Source organism: Canis lupus, chromosome 6, assembly GCF_003254725.2.
Source record: "Canis lupus dingo isolate Sandy chromosome 6, ASM325472v2, whole genome shotgun sequence".
Classification (NCBI taxonomy): domain Eukaryota; kingdom Metazoa; phylum Chordata; class Mammalia; order Carnivora; family Canidae; genus Canis; species Canis lupus.
This window is the reverse complement of record NC_064248.1, coordinates 18848922-18871411: the sequence shown is the minus strand read 5'-3', so window position 1 is coordinate 18871411 and position 22490 is coordinate 18848922. Positions and strand designations below refer to the sequence as shown.

The 22490-nt window shown below is 48.2% G+C and overlaps 1 protein-coding gene across 3 annotated transcripts in view; it reads left to right on the top strand.

Annotated features, from left to right (window-relative positions):
• Nucleotides 1–22490, top strand: part of KATNIP (katanin interacting protein) — a 195083-nt gene that overhangs the window by 93498 nt on the left and 79095 nt on the right. For 2 of the 3 annotated variants that reach the window (XM_025415663.3, XM_025415662.3), the window contains 2 exons: nt 4397–4664; nt 11433–11564. In XM_025415663.3, the coding sequence (XP_025271448.1) occupies nt 4397–4664; nt 11433–11564 (400 nt within the window). The remainder of the gene's footprint in view (nt 1–4396; nt 4665–11432; nt 11565–22490) is intronic. The other variant, XM_049111268.1, reaches the window with a different exon arrangement.

The window sequence follows — 22490 nt, the reverse complement described above, 5'->3', positions numbered from 1 at the left end:
GGATTTAAACATAAATGGAAAGATACCATTTTTTCCTGTTTTTTTTTTTTTGATACCGTTTTTTCCTAATTATAAAATTGGAAACATGCTTATCATTAAAAAAAAAAAGTAAGTAAAACAAAGGAGAAAAGAAAGTTCTCATCATGCAACTCCCAGAGAGAACACCCTGTTAATAGTTTGGTGACTCTTCTTCCCCAGACTTTTCATGTGTGGGTATGCATACAGGCACGGAAAGTAATTTTTTAAATCGGATTTAGTCTACATTGTACATATGGACATTTTTCAACAGGCTTATTTTGGCTTAAATGTGTATCCTGCTACTTTTCTGAGTAGGTACCACAAGACCCACCTCATTTTCTGTGAGGGCCGCTTGAGGCTCTGTCGATGCCTGGTCAGTGAGCATTTAATCCACCACTTCTTGTTGCACCTTTGGAACGTTCTCAGTTATCAAGAATCGGCATATATCAAGACCGAAGGATAAATTTTCAGAGGGACTTGGTCAAAGGGTGTATATACACTGTTCATTTCCAGTCAGTCATTTATCATCACTGCCTCCTAAATGCATATCCAGAGGCACCCCTGCCCCACGCCCACCCCACTACCCCTCCACCTTGCCCCTCACTGCTACAGCTGTACCCATGTGCCTTGTCTCCACCCTGTCCTCCTCTCAGGATCCAGGAGCCATAGTGCCCTTTAAAACCAGAAGTCACATAATATTGTGCCTTTGCTTGGCACCCTTCAGTGGCCTCTTGTGGCACATAAACCAAAATCCAGACTGCCTTGGCTTATTAAGCCTTGCTGTGACCCCTCCCTGTTCCCTGCCCTCCCTCCTCTGGTGCACACCACCCTCTAGCCATGCTTATCTCCTGGCCTTTGCCTCTGCTGTTCCTCCTGCCTGACATGCTTGTGCCCCAGACACTTCTTGGGTGGTTTTCTCAGCAGCCAGCCTTTCCTGACCGGCTTTCAGCAGGGGCTCCTTAGCCCACTCACCTTCTGTGCAACAGCCAGGCTGGCTCTTTCCTTCATAGTCCTGGCTAGGGTAGAAATGCCCCTATTTCTTTCTCTTTATGTCCTGATTGTCTGAGGCTTCGCCACCTTACTGCCCACTGTTATGCCAGCCCTTAGCACACCTTGCCTGCATGCCTGAACAAATGAGCAAGGGTAGCAGCTATGTCACCGCTGTCTGTCCTCCCCTCCCCTCCCCCCATCGCCCTGCACTGGTTGGACCATGACAGAATGCAAAGGACTTTGTTTTACACTTGGACAACCTAGAAGGAGCAGGGAGCAGTGGCCAAGGGCACTTGTCACTGCCCTGCCACTTCATCACTGTGACAAGTCAGACCAGCTTAAAAGTTATAGGCCCTCCATCTTAGGGGGGGAGACCCCAAAACTCCAGTCACTGAAACTGTGGGTTGCAATGTGGTGAAGGGGCCAGAGAAGCTGGAGGGAGCCTGCTCAGGTGACCATGGATTAAAGCATCCCAGTGCCCCATCCAGAACCTTCCTGGAACTGGCTGTGGTCGGTGGCTCCACTCTGCCGTAGACATCAACAGAAATGATCGTAGGCCCTGGGACTGGCTGGGATTTCCTGGGCGGTGACCACAGTCTCCCAGCAAGGAATCTGCCAGCTAGCTGGCACCCCTTGTATCATTTTGATCCAAGGACAGAAGCCAGTTGCCAGTCCTCTTTGCCTGTCCAGTAGTTCATGTTATCTCAGGGTTTCGCTCTATCTTGTCGGGTTATCATGAGCATCAAATGAGAGAAGGAGTTGAAAGTGCTTTTTTGTAAAGCATAGAGCGGCATTCCATTGAGTCAGTCACTGTCACTGATATTTGGCAGTGGCTGGGAGAGAGCTGGAAAAGACACTAACTATACTAGTGTCCCATTGCTGCTGTGACAACCTCACACAAATTTAGTGGCTTCTTTTATAATTCTGGAGGTCAGAAATCCAAGTTCAGTTCTACTGGTCTAAAATCAAGATGACAGCAGCCCTGTATTCCTTTGGGAGGCTCCAGAGGAAGAGCTGTTTCCTTGTCTTTTCCAGCTTCTAGAAGCTACTGTCATTCCTTGGCTTATGGCTCTTTCCTCCTCCAAAGCCAGCAGTGTGGCATCTTTTTTCCTCTCTGACCTCTGCTTCCATTTTTATATCTTCTCTCTCTGACTCCTGTCTTCCTGCCTCCCTCTTACCAGGACCCTGGTGATTACATTGGGCCCTTTTGGATAATCTGGCCTAATTTCTCCTATCTCAGGATCCTTATTCACATCTGCAAAGACCCTTTGCCCATAAGGTAACATTCATAGGTCCCAGGGTTTAGAACGTGGACATCTTTGGAGGCCATTTATTCCGCCCATAGCAGTTTGCCCTGCAGCTCTCAAAGGTCTTGGTCTACCCCACATACAACATACATCCATTCCATCCCAAGCTTCCCTGTCTCAACCCAAAATATCCTCTATATCTCACCTGCTCAAAACTTCCAAGTGTCGTCATCTGTGTCATCTGAATGAAGTAGGGGTAGGGATCCAGGTAGAATCCTTTTGAGGACCAAACTCCATCTGTGGGCCCTTGAAACTAACAAGTTACCTGCTCCCAAGGACAATGGCAGGTCAGGCCCAGAATAATGGCCACAGACATTCCCATTACAACAGGGACAAAATGAAAGAAGGGAGTCACCAAACCCAAGCAATTTTGAAATCCAACTGGGCAAACTTCATTGGGTGGGTTTCAAGTCCTTGGAAAAATTCTCTGTGACTCAGGGCTCCAGCCTCTGGGCCCACGGCCCCATCCTTGGAGCCATCGTTCCTCTCTCATGTAGGGTAGCCTGTGTCTGCAGCTAAGTATCAACCTGCTTCCTGACTATGGGATTTGGGGAGTATGATAGCCTTCTTTTATTTTGTCCTTCCTCTCTTGGTATAAGCCGGTAGTGTTTCCACTGGTATGACATTCTCAAAACCCATGTGGTCTGCTATGTACGTCTCTAGAATCCCCTCCATTAGACAAAGAGGTTCCTTCATGGATCTTCATGGGTAATCTTATCTCTATGCCTGGCTTCTTCTGGGATGGCTAAGAAGATCCATGATCCCAGGTCTAGTGTCTTCAGAGAACCCTCCGTGTGATTGAATCCTCTAAACTCCGATCCTTCTCAAGGACTAGCAAAAAGTTGTCCAGCCATACCTTGGGTTTCTCTCCAGAGCATGATTTTCTAACCACGAATCTCTGCATGTTAGCATCTTTTGCAACTGGCTAGGCTGAGAGTTTCCCAAATCTTCAAATCTCAGTTCCCAGTTCCACTTATGACAGAACTGTAGGCACAGCACAGCACAGCTAAGATCCTGCCGCTGCATCATAAGATTCCTTGTTTCCTGAGACCCTACAAGCCAGCACCTCTGGTGTCCATATTTCTACCATCGGGTCTTTTTTTAGGACGACTTCTCTAGAATGATTAAACTATTCCAGTGACTCTTCCCTCTTCATGAGCTGTCACTGACTTACAGGGTCCAGGGGTTAGGACTTGGACACCATAGCAACTGTTAAGTTTACTGGTCAACCACCAGTATCAAGCAAGCGGTATTGATTGCTTCTCATTTACTCAGAGCTATGTTAGACAACACGAGCTGGGGGGGTGGTATAGCCAAACATTAGTTTGCCCAGATAGCACAGTTGACGTTTTTTTGTCCCAGAGTAAGTAGACCAGTACCTTTTTTCCCTTTCAAAAGTATCCTGGCTTCGGTGATGAATTTTCTGGTCACTCTAAGTGTAGATCATAATGCTCACCCTTCAGATTATAAATTGATCTCGTGGAGATGAAACACAAATTGAAAAAAATTATCCAGCAGCTATGGATAAGTGCTAAATCTTATGATATCTTAGGTTCTTCTAAACATCCTTCAATATATAGGACAGCACTCCCTACAACTGTCTGGAAGACACTATACCATCTGGAATTTCAAGGTCATTTGGAAGCCTTTGGGGTTTCATATTCAGAGTGTGGCCCCTGGATCAGCAGCATTAACATCAGCCTATTTGAAGTGCACATCATTAGGCCTTGTCCAGGACCCACTGAATCAGAAACTCTGGGGGGGTGGAACCCCACAATCTGTTTAAATAGGCCCCAAACAAGAACATCTGTAACACAGAGACACACACACACACACTCTTAGTGGTATCCCAGGCATGTGACCACAGCAAATACTATAAATACTCCTCTGCTAGGGAGTTACTCGTTTGTCCCTGTCTTTGTTTTCTCGTCTTCAAAGCGATGACAACACACGCATCAAGATGATTCGGGTAAATGTTCATTTGCTGGGAATAGTTCTTTGGTCCTAATGATCTATTTGCAGGTGAGTTTTTCTCAAAGTAGCATATTTCATTTTTGGCCTCTCTTCCTGACTTTTGGTAGGAGCTAAGAAAAAGCCTGGAACTTAGTGTAAATCTACAGAGGAAACAGAAAGATGGTTCCAGTGATGAGTATGACTCCATTGAAGAAGAGGTGCTGTCTGAACCTGAGCCCGAGGAACAGGTGCTGATGAGCCAACCCAAAGATGACCCCGCTCTTTCCAGTGGGGACTCCATGCAGAAGGATGTTGCTGAGGACCAAGAGACAGAAGGGCACCCTCCCCAGGGCCCAGACACCCTCGTGGTGCTGGAATTTAACCCAGCTTCCAAGAGTGAGTTCTGTCTTTGTGGGCATGCCATTGCCCTTGGTGTGTCCGGGTCTACTGGGAGGACTTGAATTTCTAGCAGTACTTGGAATTTAGTTTTGGGGAGACTGTCCCCCAGGTCAGGGAGGTATATCAGCCAGGTCTCTGCTGACTACAAGAAGCAAAGGCTCCCAATGGCCTATAGATGACCCTGAAATTCCAGACGGCCGATGTCTGGCAGATAGTTTTGGGGGGCTGTCCTATGCACTGTAGGATGTGTTGCAGGATCTGCATGCCAACAGGCTAATGATACATTCTGGCTTAAGCAAAAGGAAGTATATTGGCTTGGATCATTGAGATGTCCAGGGCTGTCAAGGACTTTCCCTCCCCTTCTTCCCTCCTCCCTTCTCCCTTCCTTTTCCCTCTCTTCCTCCCTCCCTCTCATCTCTGCTTTTCTTTTCTTTCTTTTTTTTTTTAAGATTTATTTATTTATTCATAAGAGAGACACAGAGATAGGCAGAGACACAGGCAGAGGGAGAAGCAGGCTCCCAATTGGGAGCCTGATGTGGAATGTGATTCCAGGACCCCGGGATCACACCTGAGCTGAAGGCAGACCCTCAACCACTGAGCCACCGAGGTGCCCTTCATCTCTGCCTTTCTTTGTCTTGGTACCATTCACAGGTGGGCTCTCCACATTGCAGACACAGAATTGAGATATTGGCTTGATGCCTCCATCAGAAAGTGAATTTTTCTCCCCAAAAGCTCCAGCAAAGGTCCCAGGCCTGGCTCTTGAGCCCACATTGGGTCACATTTCTGAACTAGTCACTGTGGCTCCGGTTGGCCTGGTCTAGCCAGTAAGGCTATGGCTGTGGTTATTGCCACCCAAACCACATGGACTGTTTGTTAAAGGAAAATCGAGGTGAACCTGAAGAAGGAGGAAAGCATGCAGGGCAGGCAGAAATAGCAGCCATCTGCTAGAGGAGGTTTTCCAGAAAAGACCCTGGAAAGTAGAGTCAAGAAAGCAATTTGAGGAGGAGCGAGAAGGGGCCCACCTGCCACAGTTCCTGGGGCCAGTGCCGAGCTGGCTCGGTCTCTGCCTGCCCTTCCCTCTCCATCCTGGGCACATCCTTCTCACAGTTGTGTGTGCCAGACTTTCTGAACCAAATACCAAGGCCACCAGGCTGGGAAACAGGGGTGCCTCTAAAGGAAGAGAAATGAGGGGATGTATGCAATTAGGCAGAGTATATTAGTGTGTTCAGGCTACACGGACCAGGGGAGAGCTCCAACAGCAACAGGAATGCATTTTCTTATCATTCTGGAGGCTGGAAGCCCAAGGTCAGGGTGTCAGCCAGTTGTTTTCTTCTTAGGCCTCACTCTGGCTTGTTGGTGGACGTCCTCCCCCTGTGTCCGCACGAGGTCTTCCCTCTGTGTTTGTGTGTGTCCTAATCTCCTCCCACAAGGACACCAGGCAAACTGGATTAATGCCCACCCTCATTGACTCATTTTACCACAATGACCAAATAGTCTCCAGATTCGGTTAGATTCTGAGGTCCTGGGGATTAGGACTTAAACATATGAATTGGGAATGGATATAATGACTGGCAGCCCTGGAAACGCCACACACAGGGGTTGATGCCTCCAGAGAGAACATTTGTCCCTCAGATATGCTCTCACTGTGTTCTCTCACCTCCAAACCTTTGCTTGGGCTGTTCCCTCTGTCCTGATGACCACATCTCCTCTCCTTTCCACTCTGAACCCTGAAACCTGGCTCCCTGCTTTCCCCTCAAGATTCAGTTCAGGGGCTGCTTCCTCCAAGAAGCCTCCCTTGCCCTCTCAGCATGGCTCAGGTAGGTTTGCCTCCTCTGCCCCCAGGGTGTCATCATGGCACTGGTCTCACCATGGACTCCTCTTGTCTTTCTCCCCCTCTGGCCTGTGAGCCTCTGCCAGGGCCCCCACCAGCGCTTCCCCGCCCCGGCCCATTGCACCCCCAGGGGCAGCACTCACCTGGCACGTTTAAACCACTCCAGAAATTGTTGTCCGATACATGAAGGCTTTACACCTACCTGCTAAAGCGTTCCGTGCCCATGCTTCTGTGTGAAACCCGCTGCAGTTACACAGGGAACTGTTTTTCTTCAGGGAGTGGGGAGGCCGGGGGAGGGCAGTAAGGAGACTGAGTGAGCCTCCCACTGGAAACAGGGCATGACAGTCACTTCTGGTACCAAGGACCGGGCCACAGAGAGAACCACTGGACTCCCCAGCGCAGTTTGAGAGTGAGATTGGAGCATACAACAAAAAGAAAGAACTTCACTTTCTTAACAGTTTGCCTATTTTTTGAAGATTTTATTTATTTATTTATCTATTCATTCATTCATTCATTCATTAGAGAGAGTGCATGCACAAGTGGGGGTGGATGAGGGGCAGAGGGAGGAGCCTAATGTGGGGCTTGATCCCAGGACTCCAAGATCATGACCTGAGCTGAAGGTAGACACTTAACTGACTGAGCCACCCAGGCATCTGGACATTTTGCATTTTTTGACAATGAGATTGCTTGGCGAGTCCCTGCACTAACCGCTGTGATGTCTGCCCCGGGCAGGGGCTGCCTAATCTGGAGCCTTAGAGGGTCAGAGGCATGCCTCCTACTGCCACTCATCTGTAGCCTCTGACCACAGACCCACTGAGAGGAGCAGGCAAAAGTTGAGCAGCCTGTTGCCAGGTCTCCCCAGGCCCCAGTGGAGGATCCTGAACATTTACTCAAGCACAGTCAATAGTAGCCTGAAAAGTTGTGCTTGGTTCTAGGCTGTCCATTCATTCGTGCCCCAGGCCTAGGTATATACTGGAGCAAGAGAGGTCTAGTCCCTTCTCCTATGGCACTTAAACCTAGCAGAGAAAACAAGCACCTAAAACATAAATAATAAACGATTACCAACATCGACTGAATTCTTACTAACATGCGCCAAGCGCTATTCCAGGGGCTTACCATGTGTAATCCAACACCAAGACCAGTCCCGTCAACGTCCTTGCTTTACAGATGGGGACGCTGGCAAACAGAGAGGTCAGATGACTTGCCCAAGGTCACACAGGGGCAGAGTGGGATTGAATTTGCCAGGAGTCTGAACCCAGAGCCCAAGCCCTTAATCACTAGGCTGAATAAATAAACCAGATCAAATTAGAAAACAATAGTTGGGCTTTGAGGAGCTGATAAGTAATGCCACCCACTCTGTCTTCCTTCCTAATCGAAACATATGAGAGATGGGCTTGGGAATCTGATAGAAGGAGAACAAATGTTCACCTTTGCAACTGAGAAGAGCCAGATTGCTGGCTACTCGGTGCTGCCCCTCTGAAGTAGGCAGACCCCTGACCCCAGATGCTGACAGAGCTGGGCCACTGATGGCATTAGTGTGGTGGCAGATGGCTGTGTGTCTTGAGGGCAACCCCGCTGGAGGAGGGAGGGGAGTGGCTGGATTGAGCTTTGATGTCTTCCTGCCACCACCACCCCAGCCCCCCACCCCATCCCATCCCATGTGACTTCCTTCTGAGTGAGGGCCAGGGTATGAGTGGCACAGAAAAAGGCAGAGGTTATTTTCCTAATAACTGGAAAGGGAAAGGCTAGGTCATGGGTCAATTTAGGAATTCACAGAGGAGGATGGGGCGCCTGGGTGGGTTAAGCATCCGACTCTTGATTTCAGCTCAGGTCATGATCTCAGGGTTGTGAGATCAAGCCCCATGTTGGGCTCCTTGCTGAATGTGGAGCCTGCTTGAGATTCTCTCTTTTCCCCTGCCCCTACCCTCACTCATATTCCTGTGCATGCACTCTTTCTCTAACTTAAAAAAAAAAAAAAAAGAAAGAAATTGAGAGAGGAGGATAGAAGGAGAGAATTGTACCCTCAAGAGTTTTGAACATTGTGCAGAGTATAAAACAGGATACCAGTTGGGGGATGGGGGTCCGAGAAGAACCCCTCAAGCTGGAATGGTCAGAGAAGCCTTCTCAGGAGGTGATGGTGAATCTGGGACAGGAATTAAGAGGAAGCAGCCATTGGAACAGCATTCCAAGGGCAGGGAGTAGCAAGTACAAAGGGCTCAAAGAGGAAATGAGCTTGGTGTACCCAGGGAGAGGGAAGGGGCCAGTGTGGCTGGATCCAAGTGAGCACATGGAGAGTGTAGTACACAATGAGGCTGGTCGGTGATCTCCGGCCACTTTCCGTGAAGACTCAATGGTCCTAGGGTAGCACCAAGGGTCTGCATCCTTTGGTGCCCTAGAAAATATCCTTGTGTAGACCTGATAGCAAGGAGGGCCATCTTATGCAGAGGAGGGGGTGGTAGACAGGGGATAAGGTGGCTCAGGGCAGGGGTCCAAGCCAGGTGGGTCTGATCAAATCCCGATTCTATCGATTCCCAGCTCTGCGACCTCAGACAGACAACTTGAACTCCAGAGCCCTGCTCTGTAATAGTATGTATTAGTTTTCTATCACTGCTGTAACAAATGATGACAAACTCAGTGGCTTAAGCGAAACAAATTTATTATTTATGGTTCTATAGGCCAGAAGTTGGACTCAAGGCTCACTGGGCTAAATTCACAGTGTCAACAAGGCTGTGATCCTTCTGGAGGCTCTAGGGGAAAAATTCTCTCACTATTCCAGCTTCTAGAGGCTTCCACATTCCTTGACTCATGGCCCCTCCCTCCACCTTCAGAGCCAGCAACCTTGAGCCTCTCTGTGCCTTTCTTACAGAGTCCCCTCTCCCCCTGGCCCTCCTCTTCTGCTGTCCTCCATGTGTGTGGGTGTGGGGGGTGGGGTATTGCAGTAAGGAACACCTGACAGATTTTACCATTTTCACCATCACTTAAGAGTGCCACTTGGTGTTACTAAGTACATTCACACCGCTGTGTAACCATCATCAGAATCTATCTTCAAACCTTCCTCATAGTCCCAAACTGAAACTGTATCCCTCTTTCACTTTTAAGAACCCTTGTGGATTATACTGGATCCATTAGGATAATCGAAGATCTCCCTAGTTGAAGGTTGGCTGATTAGCACTGTGGATTCCGTTTTGCCTTGTGACTTTGGGTTAGGCCATCTTTGGGCAGATCATTATTTGCCTCCCATCTACCCCCTGGGATGGCCAGAGAGGTGAATGAGACAGACAGGGTGTGCCAGAGACCTGACCAGCACCTGCGCGCTTGGGAGGCCAAATCCAGTTAGTGCTGGCACTCTTAGCAGCAGCAGCATATTTTCAGCATGTGGAGAGCCAGTCTTGTGGTCGTCTGCCCCCCTCCATTCTCTGTCTTGTCCCATTGGACATAGTGGGTCCTGGATGTCATCCCCTGGGTTCTGCATTACAGGCCAGCCAGGGAGCAGCTACTTCAGGAATTGTATAGAGAAACACACGTCCTTTGTGAGGCTAAGAGGGGATGGTGGAGAGGTTGCTGCCAGTCTGAAAAGAACCCACACAAGCCCCCAGCCACTGTCCTGAGCTCCCAAGAATCCTGTGGGGACTTGGATTCAGGGACTCTCTCTCCTTTGGGCCCCCAGAAGCCCCCAGGATTGCTCTCCTGGGAGTCCATCATATTGCACTTCAGCAGGCACTGGATTTCCGGCCTTCCCAAGCCAGGAGGTCCTGCATCCAGGGACCTTAACCCTCCTCCCCATCTGCAGAGTCTATTCTGCTTAGCTACCCCAGCCTCGCTGCCTAGAGGGCTGCTCTTCTGCCTGGCAGTCCTGAGCGTGTCCTTCTCTTGCTCTTAAACCTGCGCTGGCCAGAGCCCTGACGCCATTTCCCCTGCACTTGAGCCATTTGCAAACCTAAAGTCACTTTTTTTTCCCTTTTTTTTTTTTTTTTTTGCCATCTCCACAAACCTCCTGTACTATTAGCTTTGATGAAACAAACATCTTTCTTTTTTTCCTCCCTCCCTCTCAATTTCTACCCTCCCTCCCTCCCCTTTCTTTCTTTTTCTTTTCTCTAATAATTCTAGGATTGTTCTAAGCAGTACTATCAATGAAATCAAGGGTTTGATAGGCTGGTTACATGTTTTTCCATGAACGTTCATTTATATAACTGCTTAAAAACCATTTGCCCACATGGCATCTGGCATCATCTCCCATTCCATCCGTGGTCCAGGCACCCTGCTTTTCGAAATGTTGGCTCTGCAGCATGGCCTGCGGGCCCTCCCTTCTCTGTCTGGCTCCAGTCACCCCCTTAGGCCCCAGCCACTCACCTGCCACATAACCTTCCAGCTGTCAAGCCTTTGCACATGCTGTTCTCTGTGTCTGGAATGCCCCATCTCATGCCTTTGGTAACATCCTGGTCACCTGTATGCTCCCTGTCTGCTGCACACCCTCTGGCCACATGCTTCAGGCTGCATGCTCCTCCATAACTCTGGAACCTTCTTCTTTCCCAGCCTTCCCCTCTTATCCCTTCCACCCTCTTTTCCTGGGCTAAGCTGTGAGTCCCTCCAGGGCAGCAAATGTGTTTTGCTCTACTCTTTTCACCCCAGGATGTCCTTGATGGCATCATTATTTCATGTACCATGCTGCCAATTAAACCTCATTGATTGTAAGACTCCACCCTACTCAGTAATGTTAATATCTGGAAACCTGTACATATCATAGAATGTTTCATTTATTTGCCAAAATGTGCTGCATTATTCACATCTCTGATCCTGAACTTGCCTGGCACAGACTAGGGGTTCAACAAATATTTGTTGAATGAATATGTGAATGAACCAACAGATACCTGAGTAGCATGCCCCAACTTTGCTGGTGCTCCGTGTCTGACATCTAAACCATTGTTTTCCTACAGGTAATAAAAAGGAAAGGAATTTATCTGCCAAGAGGAAGGACAACGCTGAGGTTTTCATTCCCAGCAGACCTGAACTGAACTTGAACCCCCAGCCCTCTACTGTGTTCCCAGACCAGGAGAAGGCATGCTCAAGTAAGAGTCCTGGCAGGGAGGACTGGGGCTGGGCCTGGATCCGGGTCCCTCTCAGTGGGATGCCTTGAGGGAGGAGTCCTTCCTGTGTTACCCTCTTTGTCAAGGTCTGAGCTCACATTTTACAAATGTATTGTTAGTCAAGGTCTCCAGAGTTAACAGAACCAATAGAATGTGTGTGCACATGTGTGTGTGTGCATTTGTGTGTGTGTGAGTCCAATCTACAAGATGGATCAGCAGGCTGGAGACCCAGAGGAGACAGTGTTCCAGTTCAAAGGCCATATATCCTGGAAGGGCTAATGTTGCAAAGGAAGTCCAGAGGTAGTCTTCTGGAGAATTCTCTTACCTGAGAGAAGGTCAGTCTTTTTGTTCTATTCAGGCCTTCAGGTGAATTATACCATTACGGATGGTGATCTGCTTCATCCCCCAACAAAACGTTACTCTCATCCAAAAACACCTTTTGGAAACACCCAGAATAGCCCAAATATTTGGGCTCCCTGGGGCCCCATCAAATGGACACATGAAATTAACCATCATAGCTCCTTTCTCACTCTGCAACCAAGATGTGGTTATAATGGAAAAGCTATTTTAGTGTTGGTTTTACTTTTTCATTATGGTTTTACTTTTATTATTTTTTTAACAATTTTATTATTTATTCACAAGAGACACAGAGAGAGACAGAGGCAGAGACATAGGCAGAGGGAGAAGCAGGCTCCATGCAGGGAGCCTGACGTGGGACTCGATCTTGGGACTCCAGGATCATGCCCTGGGCCGAAGGCAGGCTCCAAACCGCTGAGCCACCCAGGGATCCCCCTGGTTTTACTTTTAAATTAATTTGTTTACTTTATGTGGATAATGATGCACGCAAATGGTACTAAATTCTAGAAGTAGGCGAGTTTATGGTGAATGCTGCCTGCTGCTCCTCTGATGAAATTGATTGAGGACTTACCATAAGCCGACCACCACTGTCAACAATTAGTCCTGTCACTTGCAAGGAAATTATAACCCTTATACATAGCCTTAGAGGTAGGTCCAGGGGTTGTCCCCATTTCACAGAGGAGGACCTGAGGCCCACAGTAGGGGATTCACACAGCTGGGAAGTGGCTGCTGTAGGCCCCAAGGCCCAGTGGAGTGTGACCATGCCATGTCCTGAGCGGCAGACCACACGCACTGGAGACTGTTGATGAGTCATTGCAGCTGAAGGCCAGATCCAGTGGCAGAGTCCCTCTGGGGAAGCCACTTGCTTCTGGTTTTTGCCACCCAAAACGAAGGACCTCAAAGAGTCCAAGGCAGGGGCACCTGGTGGCTCAGTGGTTGAGCGTCTGCCTTGGGCTCAGGTCGTGGTCTCGGGGTCCTGGGATCGAGTCCTGCATCAGGCTCCCCACAGGGAGCCTGCTTGTCCCTCTGCCCATGTCTCTGCCTCTCTCTGTGTGTCTCTAATGAAAAAATAAATAAAATCTTTTTTTTTTTTAATTTTTATTTATTTATGATAGTCACAGAGAGAGAGAGAGAGGCAGAGACACAGGCAGAGGGAGAAGCAGGCTCCATGCACCGGGAACCCGACGTGGGACTCGATCCCGGGTCTCCAGGATCGCGCCCCGGGCCAAAGGCAGGCGCCAAACCCCTGCGCCACCCAGGGATCCCAATAAAATCTTTAAAAAAGAAAAGAAAACAGTACAAGACATCCTGCTATCCCAAGAATCTGGAAACCTGGGGAGTCCTGGGCAAAATCCAGCCCCAGACAGCCTTGTTAGCCAGTCTGTGTGAGCCTGGGGCCCTGCTCTCTGGGGCTGTGGCATTCCATCCGTATCTGCTTGGGGAGCTGGGGGGACTGGGAGCCGAGCTCGAAGCTCCTATCCCTGCAGCTCGGGGCAGGTAGAAGGAGAAAGAGAAATAACAGGAACAGCCATTGCTTACTGAGCACTTGCTCCAGCTGTATAAATACTGTCTCTGTTTGGATTCCCCCAGACGCTGACTCTGAGGTAAGGATTTGAGAGCGAGTCATTTATTTGGGAGGTGCTCCCTGGTAGGGGACAGCAGAGGGGAAGAGCCCAACCTGGCTTTACCACCAAACAAGTTCACTGGGCAAGTGGAGTGCCTCCTGGCTGGGGGATTCTGGGGGCAGTGCTGAACACAAGCCTCTGCATGTTACCTCTGCCCCCCATCCCAGGGCAAGGGGGCTAGGCTCTTATACACCCCTCCCTGGTGCCAGCGGAGCCCAGAGTCAGAGCTGCGGGCTGAGGTTTGGCTGAGGGGCTGTGGGCAGGGCAGCACACAGGCCATTATCTGATTAATTCTTGTGCACCCCAAGCTCCAAGTGAAGGAAATGACACACAAACACAAGACAAGGCAGTTTAAGTAGCAAGTGATTTTATTTTATTTTGTTTTTAATGATTATTTATTTATTTGAGAGAGAGTGCTTTCAAGAACACAAATGAGGGTGCAGGAGCAGAGGGAGAAGGAGAAGCAGGCTCCACACTGAGTGAGGAGCCCAATGCAGGGCTCAACCTGGGATTATGACCTGAGCAGAAGGCAGATACTTAATTGACTGAGCCACCCAGGTGCCCCTAGGTAGAGGCAGGATTTTAAAAAGTGTCTTTAAGGGAAAGAGTCCAAATTAACCCATGTAACTATAAAGTCCAAAGGTGGTGGGATCTCAGGCAGAGCTGGATCCAATGATTAAAATCAGCAGTCTTCCTCTGCCCATCTCCCATTGAACATTTCTTCTGCTCATTGTTCTTAGGCAGGATCTAGGGGTGATAGGATGGCCAACAGCAGCCCTGGGCTTTCAGCCCCCCAGCTCAGCAACCCTGACAGAAAACAAGCCTGACCATCTGCTATAAATCCTGCCTGTCCACCTACTAGCTCTGTGACCTCAGGCAGGTTCCTTAACCTCTCTGGGCCTCATCCTTCCATCTGCCCAGCAGAGATAAGAATGATACCCTCATCTGAGGGTTGCTATGAAGATAAAAGGGCAGGAGAGGGATCACCTGGCTCAGAGCAAGTGTTCGGCAGGGTCAGCTGGCGCCTTTCCCACGAATGCCTTGGAGTTGCTGTCATTCCCGGCTTAAGTCAGGGGTGCTTCTGAGAAGGAGACATGGGTGCTGTCACCAGAGGCAGAAGGAGAGGGTGCCATGCAGCAAACTCCAGGAGATCCTTGTGAATACCACTGCCCCCTTCTCCCATTTCACAGATGAGGAAACCAAGATTGAGAACCTGGAGGTTACTTGCCGAGAGTACCAGGTGGGACAGCAAAGCCAGGATTCACACCCAGGCTCCAAGTTCCATGCTCTAGATTGCCACGACAAGCTGCTCCCCCCAGAGCTGGCTGGCCACAGAGGCAGCTTTGGAGGCACCTGGGGGTTCCAGCCCTGACAAGCCTGGTTGTGATATGGGCAGTGTGACGACGCGGGTTTTCAGTCCAGTACACGGAGGCCTGGGTTGGGAAGTTGGGGAATTGGGGCAGCTTTTGGGGCCAGCAGCAAGCATCCTGGGGATGTGGCCTGACCCATGCACAGGGTGAGCAGAGGAGGCTGGGCCCATGGGGCCCAGGCCCGGGACTACAGCTCAGGGCATGCTCCAGCCCTGCCCAGTCCAGTCCAGTCAGTGCTGGATGGGATTCCAGGCAAAGGCAACAGGTGATTTGCTGTCTTCTTTGACCTCACCAGAAACCTGTGTGTGGAGCACCTACTGTGTGCCAGCCCTGGTCCAGGCCCTGGTGATCCAGTGAGCAACACATTGTTCTTGCTCTCTTGGCGTTTACATTTTAGCAGGCAGGGATTGATAACAAACACAAAATGGGGTGGTGACAGCCACCATCAAGACAGCAACTGGGTGATGGCTAGGTGGCGTGGCTAGAGGAGGCCTCTGAGGTGTGGGGGAACATGAGCTGAGACCAGGTGAGGTCAGGGACTAGCCTTTTGCAGAGGGGAAAGCCTGTGCAAAGGCCCTGAGGTAGGAACGAGATGCTCAGTTGGCTCAAGAATCAGAAAAAAGGCTGGGGGCCAGAGCATAGTGAGTGAGGGATGGGAGGCTGAGATGGGGTCACAGAGGTGAGCAGGGGCCAGGAGAGGGACTTGGTGCAGCAAGCACTGCCATGACCTGCTTTACATTTGAACAAGGTAACTCTGGCTGCCACAAGGAGTGTGGCCTGTCGGGAGCCATGGTAGTTGTGGGGTGACCAGGGAAGAGGCCATTGCAGGATGGAAAAGATAGTGACTCAGTCTCTGAGTCTTACCAGTGGCTGGATTCCCAACAGCAGTTGGGCTTGGTGGGGATTCCATTGTAAGCATGAGACTAGTTGTGGCTTTTATCCTGAACAACTAGGGATAAGACACTGGGCAGTGGGGAGCCCACCATGATAGGGCAGGAAAGCTGGGACTCCGCAGTGACAGGGGATCCCTGGCTTGTCTCTTATTTAGGATAGGTTCTGAATCTGTGCCTCTAGCAAAGGAGACCCAAGCTAGCGAGGTCCCTGGAGCTGGGATCTGTGTCGGGATAGGCAGTGTTCAGTGAAGCCCACTATAGGAAGGGGGAGGTCTGATTTGTGTCTTGTCTCAGCGGGGAGTGACCTGAAATTGCAGCAAGATAGAGCCTGCAGGTGGCCGAGTTATCTGCATCCCACCAACACGAAAGGCCAAAATCCAGTGGGTAGAGCTAGGACCAAACTGATTCCTGGGGCTTTTTGGCAAAAGTCAGAGCCAATGTAAGAGCCCATGTAAGAAAGTCACTTACATGGGGCCCGAGAAAGGTAGACATAGGAAGGGAATCACTGTGCATATGATATGTTGACAAGGGCATGTCAAGGTCACAGCAGCTGATAGGGTTAGAGATGTCACGTTTGTACATAGATAAATTGAGATATAGTGTATAGGGGTGAAGAGTAAGATGTAACATGTACAATGTCAGGAAAACTTGGTGAATTTCGAGTCTACTTGCTTTGGCCAGATGAAGAGCCAGGAAGCTGGAAGCAGAGAGAGAGAAGGGGCCAGGGGACAAGGTGAAGATCTGGTTGGCTCTCAGAGCCCCACCAGCAAGTGGAGAATGCAGGTGGCAATCCCAGGTGATATTTCCTGGACACCCAAACCAGCTCCACTGACCACCACTTCAGTCGACAAGACTGTGGTCTATACCACTAGTATTCACTCTTTGTGAAAAATTAATAAGGGTTTTCAGAAAGTTCCTCCAAAATGAGCTGTTGAAAAAAATGAAACCCAGAGTAGTGTGCCACTGTGCAGGAACCCTTCCAGAGCCCCTGATAGAGTGGGAGCAGGACCATGGTATCAAAGCAACCTTCCCAGCCATCCTACTGGGCTCACTGGGACTTCCCTTCTGCATGTGCATGCCACGATCACTAGATTTTCCATGTCTGGGTAATAAAATGAAGAGCCAGCGCTTACAAAGCACTGAACCAAAAAAGCTGTGTTTATCCCACACATGTAATCTTGCATTTAATCATTTAAACCGCTCCATGCAGTAGGCACTGCTATCAGCAGCACCATTATGCAGAGGAAACCAAGGCATGGAGATGCCTGAAGTCACACAGCCAGCGAGTGGTGAAATCAGTGTTTGAAAACCTGGCTGCAGAGTCTGTTCTCTTAACCACTCCACTGCATGGTCCCTTACGTGCCAACTAAAATGCTATTTGCTTACCACATACCCACATCAGCCTGGTCCTAAACAAAAACATGCCTAAAAATCACAGAGTTGAGTCACTTGGGATATTTTTTCTAACACTTGTTAATATAAATATGTAACTGTTAATATTTTAAAAGTTAAGCTATGTGTCAACGAAAGTAACTTTGAATACCGTATTAGTTTCCTAAGGCTTCTGTAACAGTACCATAGTCTGATTGGGTGAAACAACAGAAATTTATTGCCTCACCATTCTAGAAACTAGAAATCCAAGACCAAGGTGCTATGTTCCTTCTGAAAGAAGGTTCTAGGGAAGAATCTGTACCAGGCTTCCCTCCTAACTGCTGACTCCAACCTTCACATGGTTCTCTCCTGTGCACATATCTGTCTGCGTGCCCAAATTTCCCCTTTTTATAAGGATGTCAGTCATTTTGGATGAAGGCCCACCCTGATGACCCCATCTTAACCCCATCATCTGCAAATGCCCTATTTCTAAATAAGGTCACACTGACACAGCCTAGGGGTTAGGACTTCAGCATCTTTTATGGGGACACAATTCAATCCATAATACATACCTCCATGGACAACATTTAGCAAAGTAGAGCTTAGTTAATTTACTTATAATCAGCCATTCTCCAGAAAATTCTGGCATGTTCTAACTAATTATATGCAGCATGTGGTGCGAGACTGATAAATATATGTGGAAATGAGAGTGCAGAGAAGGCGAGTGGAGAAAAAAGTGGGATGAAGCCAGGGGGTGAAGAAATGAGGGGGGGTGTTCAGTAGTGACTCTGAGTTTCCTGGCCACTGTGGCAAAGTAGCATACATTCATATAAAAAAATGCATGTCACTGGGTCTCTCTGATAAAAATCAGATTACCAGCTGTCCCTGGTACTTGATTCTTACAGTAATTTGTCCCATCCACTCCCCAAAAGATGACACTGTCTGAGGTAGTCGAATCTTCATTTTGAACAGATTTGGAGCTCAGCCTGTCAAATATACTTGGCCCCTACATAAGTCAAATGTGAAGAAAGTTGAAAACTAGGACATTGTCACCACCCTCGCACTGGGACTGTGGTAGAGCCACTTTTCACACAAGGATTAGGTTCTAAAGGTCAGAAAAAGTGCAGCTGGTGGCCAAAGAAACCCTTGGAAATCTCCTCAAATTGACAATGAAGGGCAGCATATGTGTATATATTTGGCTCTGTGTAGACCACCCCTTACAGACATATCATCTCCAGCAAGCCCCAGAGCATCATCTCTCCACCAGGGTGGGAATAATCCCAGCTTCTTGGCTGAGCCCCAGGTGAAGCAGTTGGCTTTGTTTAGGAACTGGGCTGCAGTGAAAATGTGTGTTTTTAGACACTGGCATTATCCTAAGGGCACCGGATGTTCACACCCCCAGAGGCATGGGGAACCTGAGGCTTCCCGAGAAGACAAGCTAATCAAATTAGCTCACCCTTCCAGGCAAAATCTGGATTGCTTACATGCTTTGTATTTGTAGGGGGCTGTCTTTTGGGGGGCATGCACAAATGAGCCTCTTTATATCTTCCTGGTGAATGGAACGTTTTATCACTTCATTGTCTCCTGTTCATCCTAGCGGTGCTCTTTGCCCTAAAGCCCACCAGCTTTCTTTTTTGGTCACTGTTTACATGGTGTGTCTTCTTTCGTCCTTTTGCTTTCAAACTTTCTCCTTCCTTACATTGAAGTTTGTCTCTCGTAAGCAGCGTGTAATTGGGTTTTATTTTTATCCTCTAACAATCTGCGTGTTTTAATGGGCACATTTAGTCCATTTACATTTAATGTAATTGCTGGTATGCTTGAATTTAAATCTATCGTATTGTTTGCTTTTTATTGGTTCCGCCTGTTTTATGTTTCTCTTTCTCTCCTTTCTTGCCCTCTTTTGAACTGATTACTTTCTGTTGTTCCCTCTTTCCCTATCTACTAGCTTGTTAGTTGTACGTCCTTTTATTGTTCTTTCAGTCGTTATCTGAGATTGCAACACACATTCTTGACTTATTTGTATCTACTTTAAATTAGCAAGCTTACCACTTCCCATTCAGTGGAAGGACCTTACAACTCCATAACTCCATTTACCCTCCTCCTCACTTAAATGCTACTATTTTTTTTCAGCAGAATATTAATTATTTATTTTACAGTTTTTTTTAATGTTCAGGGATTTTATTTTATTTTTTTATTTTTTGTTTTTTTAATTTATTTTTATTGGTGTTCAATTTACTAACATACAGAATAACCCCCAGTGCCCGTCACCCATTCACTCCCACCCCCCCGCCCTCCTCCCCTTCTACCACCCCTAGTTCGTTTCCCAGAGTTAGCAGTCTTTACTTTCTGTCTCCCTTTCTGATATTTCCCACACATTTCTTCTCCCTTCCCTTATATTCCCTTTCACTATTATTTATATTCCCCAAATGAATGAGAACATATAATGTTTGTCCTTCTCCGATTGACTTACTTCACTCAGCTTAAATGCTACTATTGTCATGCTTTTTAATTTTGTCTAGATCTCAAACCTCACTAGATGACACTATCATCTTTACCATGATTGCTATTAGTTTTAATTTTACACAGTAATAATTTGGGCTGCCCACATTGTCAACCTTTCTTTTGCTCCTGGCTCTTTCCAGGTCCACCCTGACTTTCAGGCTATGGCCCTGAGTCTGTTGCCAGTTCTGCTTAGCCTCCTGGGGTCAACAGCTCCTTTAAGGAAAACACTTCTCAGGTGCTGGGTTCACCTCCCTGGATTTCCTTCTCCTGCCACTTTTGACCCTATAATCTTTCACAGCCCTATTCACTCTCCATATCTTCAAACAAATTTCTTTTTTTTTTCTTTTTTTCTTTTTTTAAGATTTTATTTATTTATTCATGAGAGACATGCAGAGGGAGAAGCAGGCTCCCTGCAGGGAGCCCGATGTGGGACTTGATCCCAAGACCCTTATGACCTGAGCCAAAGGCAGACGCTCAACCACTGAACCACCCAGGTGTCCCCAAATTTCTTTTTTCAAGCAGATTTGTGTAATATTTAGTCCAGGTTTTCTAGTTGTGCTCCAAGGAAGAGTTGGTCTATATTAACATTACCAGAAGTACAACCTATTGCCTGCATTCTTTAAAGAGTTATTTCTCCCCTTGCCCCTTTTCCTTTGGCCAAGGTCATAAAATTGAATTCGTGTCACTTAAATGTGCATATGATGTACAAGAGCGTAATTCCTCTCTCTCACTGTAACTGCCCTGGTTCTAATGAAGGGGTCTCATGGCCTGTATTGCTTCAGTCTCTACCCATGAGTTTTCCACAAGACTTCCAGAGATCTGTTGTCTTCTTGAGGGTGAAAGAACATCAGTCTTTAATGCAGAAAGTTTACTATCCAAGTTGTCAGTGTGCTCTAGGGAAGTGATATATCTGGACCACTTTTCTCAGACAAGCTGCCAACCATAGAAATAAAGTAACACCCCTCAGCATGATTGAATTAGAGGACCCTGACAGCCCAGCACTTAGCATTTATGTCAGGTACCAGCAGCAGAAAGACCGTTCTGCCAAAGTCCAGAGTCTTATAACATAGTTAGTCAGTGTTCGTTTTTAATAGCAAGTGACAGAAATCCAAACTGGCTGAAGCAACAAAGGAAAATGTATTGCTCCCACACTTGGAAAGTCCAGGACTATAGATTTGGCCTCAGGCATGGTGGGATCTAGATGCCCAGATGATATCACCAGGAAGCTGTTTTCTCCATCACTTAGCTCTACTCTTCTTCAGTCCAGCAGGTCTCAAACTTGGAATGTGCATCAGAATTATTTGCAAAGCAAATGAAAACACAGATGGGGCAACAGCCCCAATTTCTAATTCCATGCATCTAGAATGGAACTGAAATATTTTGATCACCTAACATTGGAATTATTAGTTCCATGATGATGATGTTGCCAGTCCAGGGACCACACTTTGAGAACCACATCCCTAGTCTCAGGCATGGCCCATGGATGGCCCCCAGGAGCTCTAGGCTCTCTCTTACTGGCTCAGCAACCCTAAGGAAAGGGACTGCTCCTTTTCTAATAATTCCAACAGAGCCCAAGAACCAACTCTCCCCTGAAAACATCTCTCATCTCCATGGACAGGGAGAGGCATGTCTCTCATTTCCCCAGGCTGGGCCAGACATGGGGTCAGATCTGTCCAAACTCTGCAGCCTGAGAAGAGTGGGGAAGGGCCAGTTAGTTCCCCAAAGGAAAACATGGGTGCTGTGCATGTGGTCACTGCTGCAGGGAAGCCAGAAGCAGCTGTTATTCATTTCATAGACAAATTAAGTACAAAGGACATTTTGCTACGGATTCTCCAAAGGCAGGGTAAGGACCAAAGGACCATCCTATCCAAGAGGGAAGAGCAGAGCCAGTGAGTCAGGGTGGCATGGGGAGCCCTGATTGCCTGCCTTGAAAATTATATGCATTCATGGGCTGAAGAAGAGCCAGTGGCAAAAGGATGACTATTAGAGTTACAGACAGCATCTGCCCATGGAGAGGCCTAGAGAAGCTCTAGAGATAAGAACACAGGTCTTGACAAGCCAGGTGTATCAGCTGTTTATAGCCCACTAACAAGCTGCCCCAAAATGCAGTGGGTTGAAACAACAACCGTTTTGCTTTCGCTCAGGAGTCCCTAAGTGACTCCATGGTGAGCTGGTGTGCAGCTGAGCTGGATGGTCTCAAACAGCCAATCATGCAGGCCACTTGGCCCTTAGACCTCAGCTAGGATGATTGTCTCTGTTCCACATAGTCTTGCTAGCCAGCCCGTGGTGATCTCAGGGAAGCAAGAGGGGACACACCCCAAACTGTAAGTGCTTTTTTAAGTCTCTGCTTGGTCATGATTGTCCAATGACCTGTTGGGCAAAGAAAATCACCAGGACAAGCCTAGCTAGAGAAACAGACTCCACCCTTTGCATCACGGTGCAAAGCAGCACGGCTCAAGGGGGGAAGGAGAGGAATTAGTGGACACTTGTCATCATGGGAAGTGTGTGGCCTGATGAGACTGTGCCACAGTGAAATGCAGGGAGGTATGGGGTACTCAGGTGTAGACCACTGTCTCGGGTGCAGCCCCCTACCCACCTGCCAGTTGGATTTTGGAGGTGAGTGTGGGCATCTCAGGACTCAGGGCTAAGTCAGCTGTTTCTCTGGAACTTTTGCCACACAAATCAGTGCACAGTTTCCAGGCTGATGGGCTCATGACCACAGGGAGTGGGGGTGTACTATGGAACCCGGAGTGCTTCTAACCCATCTAAAGGGGCACCACTACTCAGCTC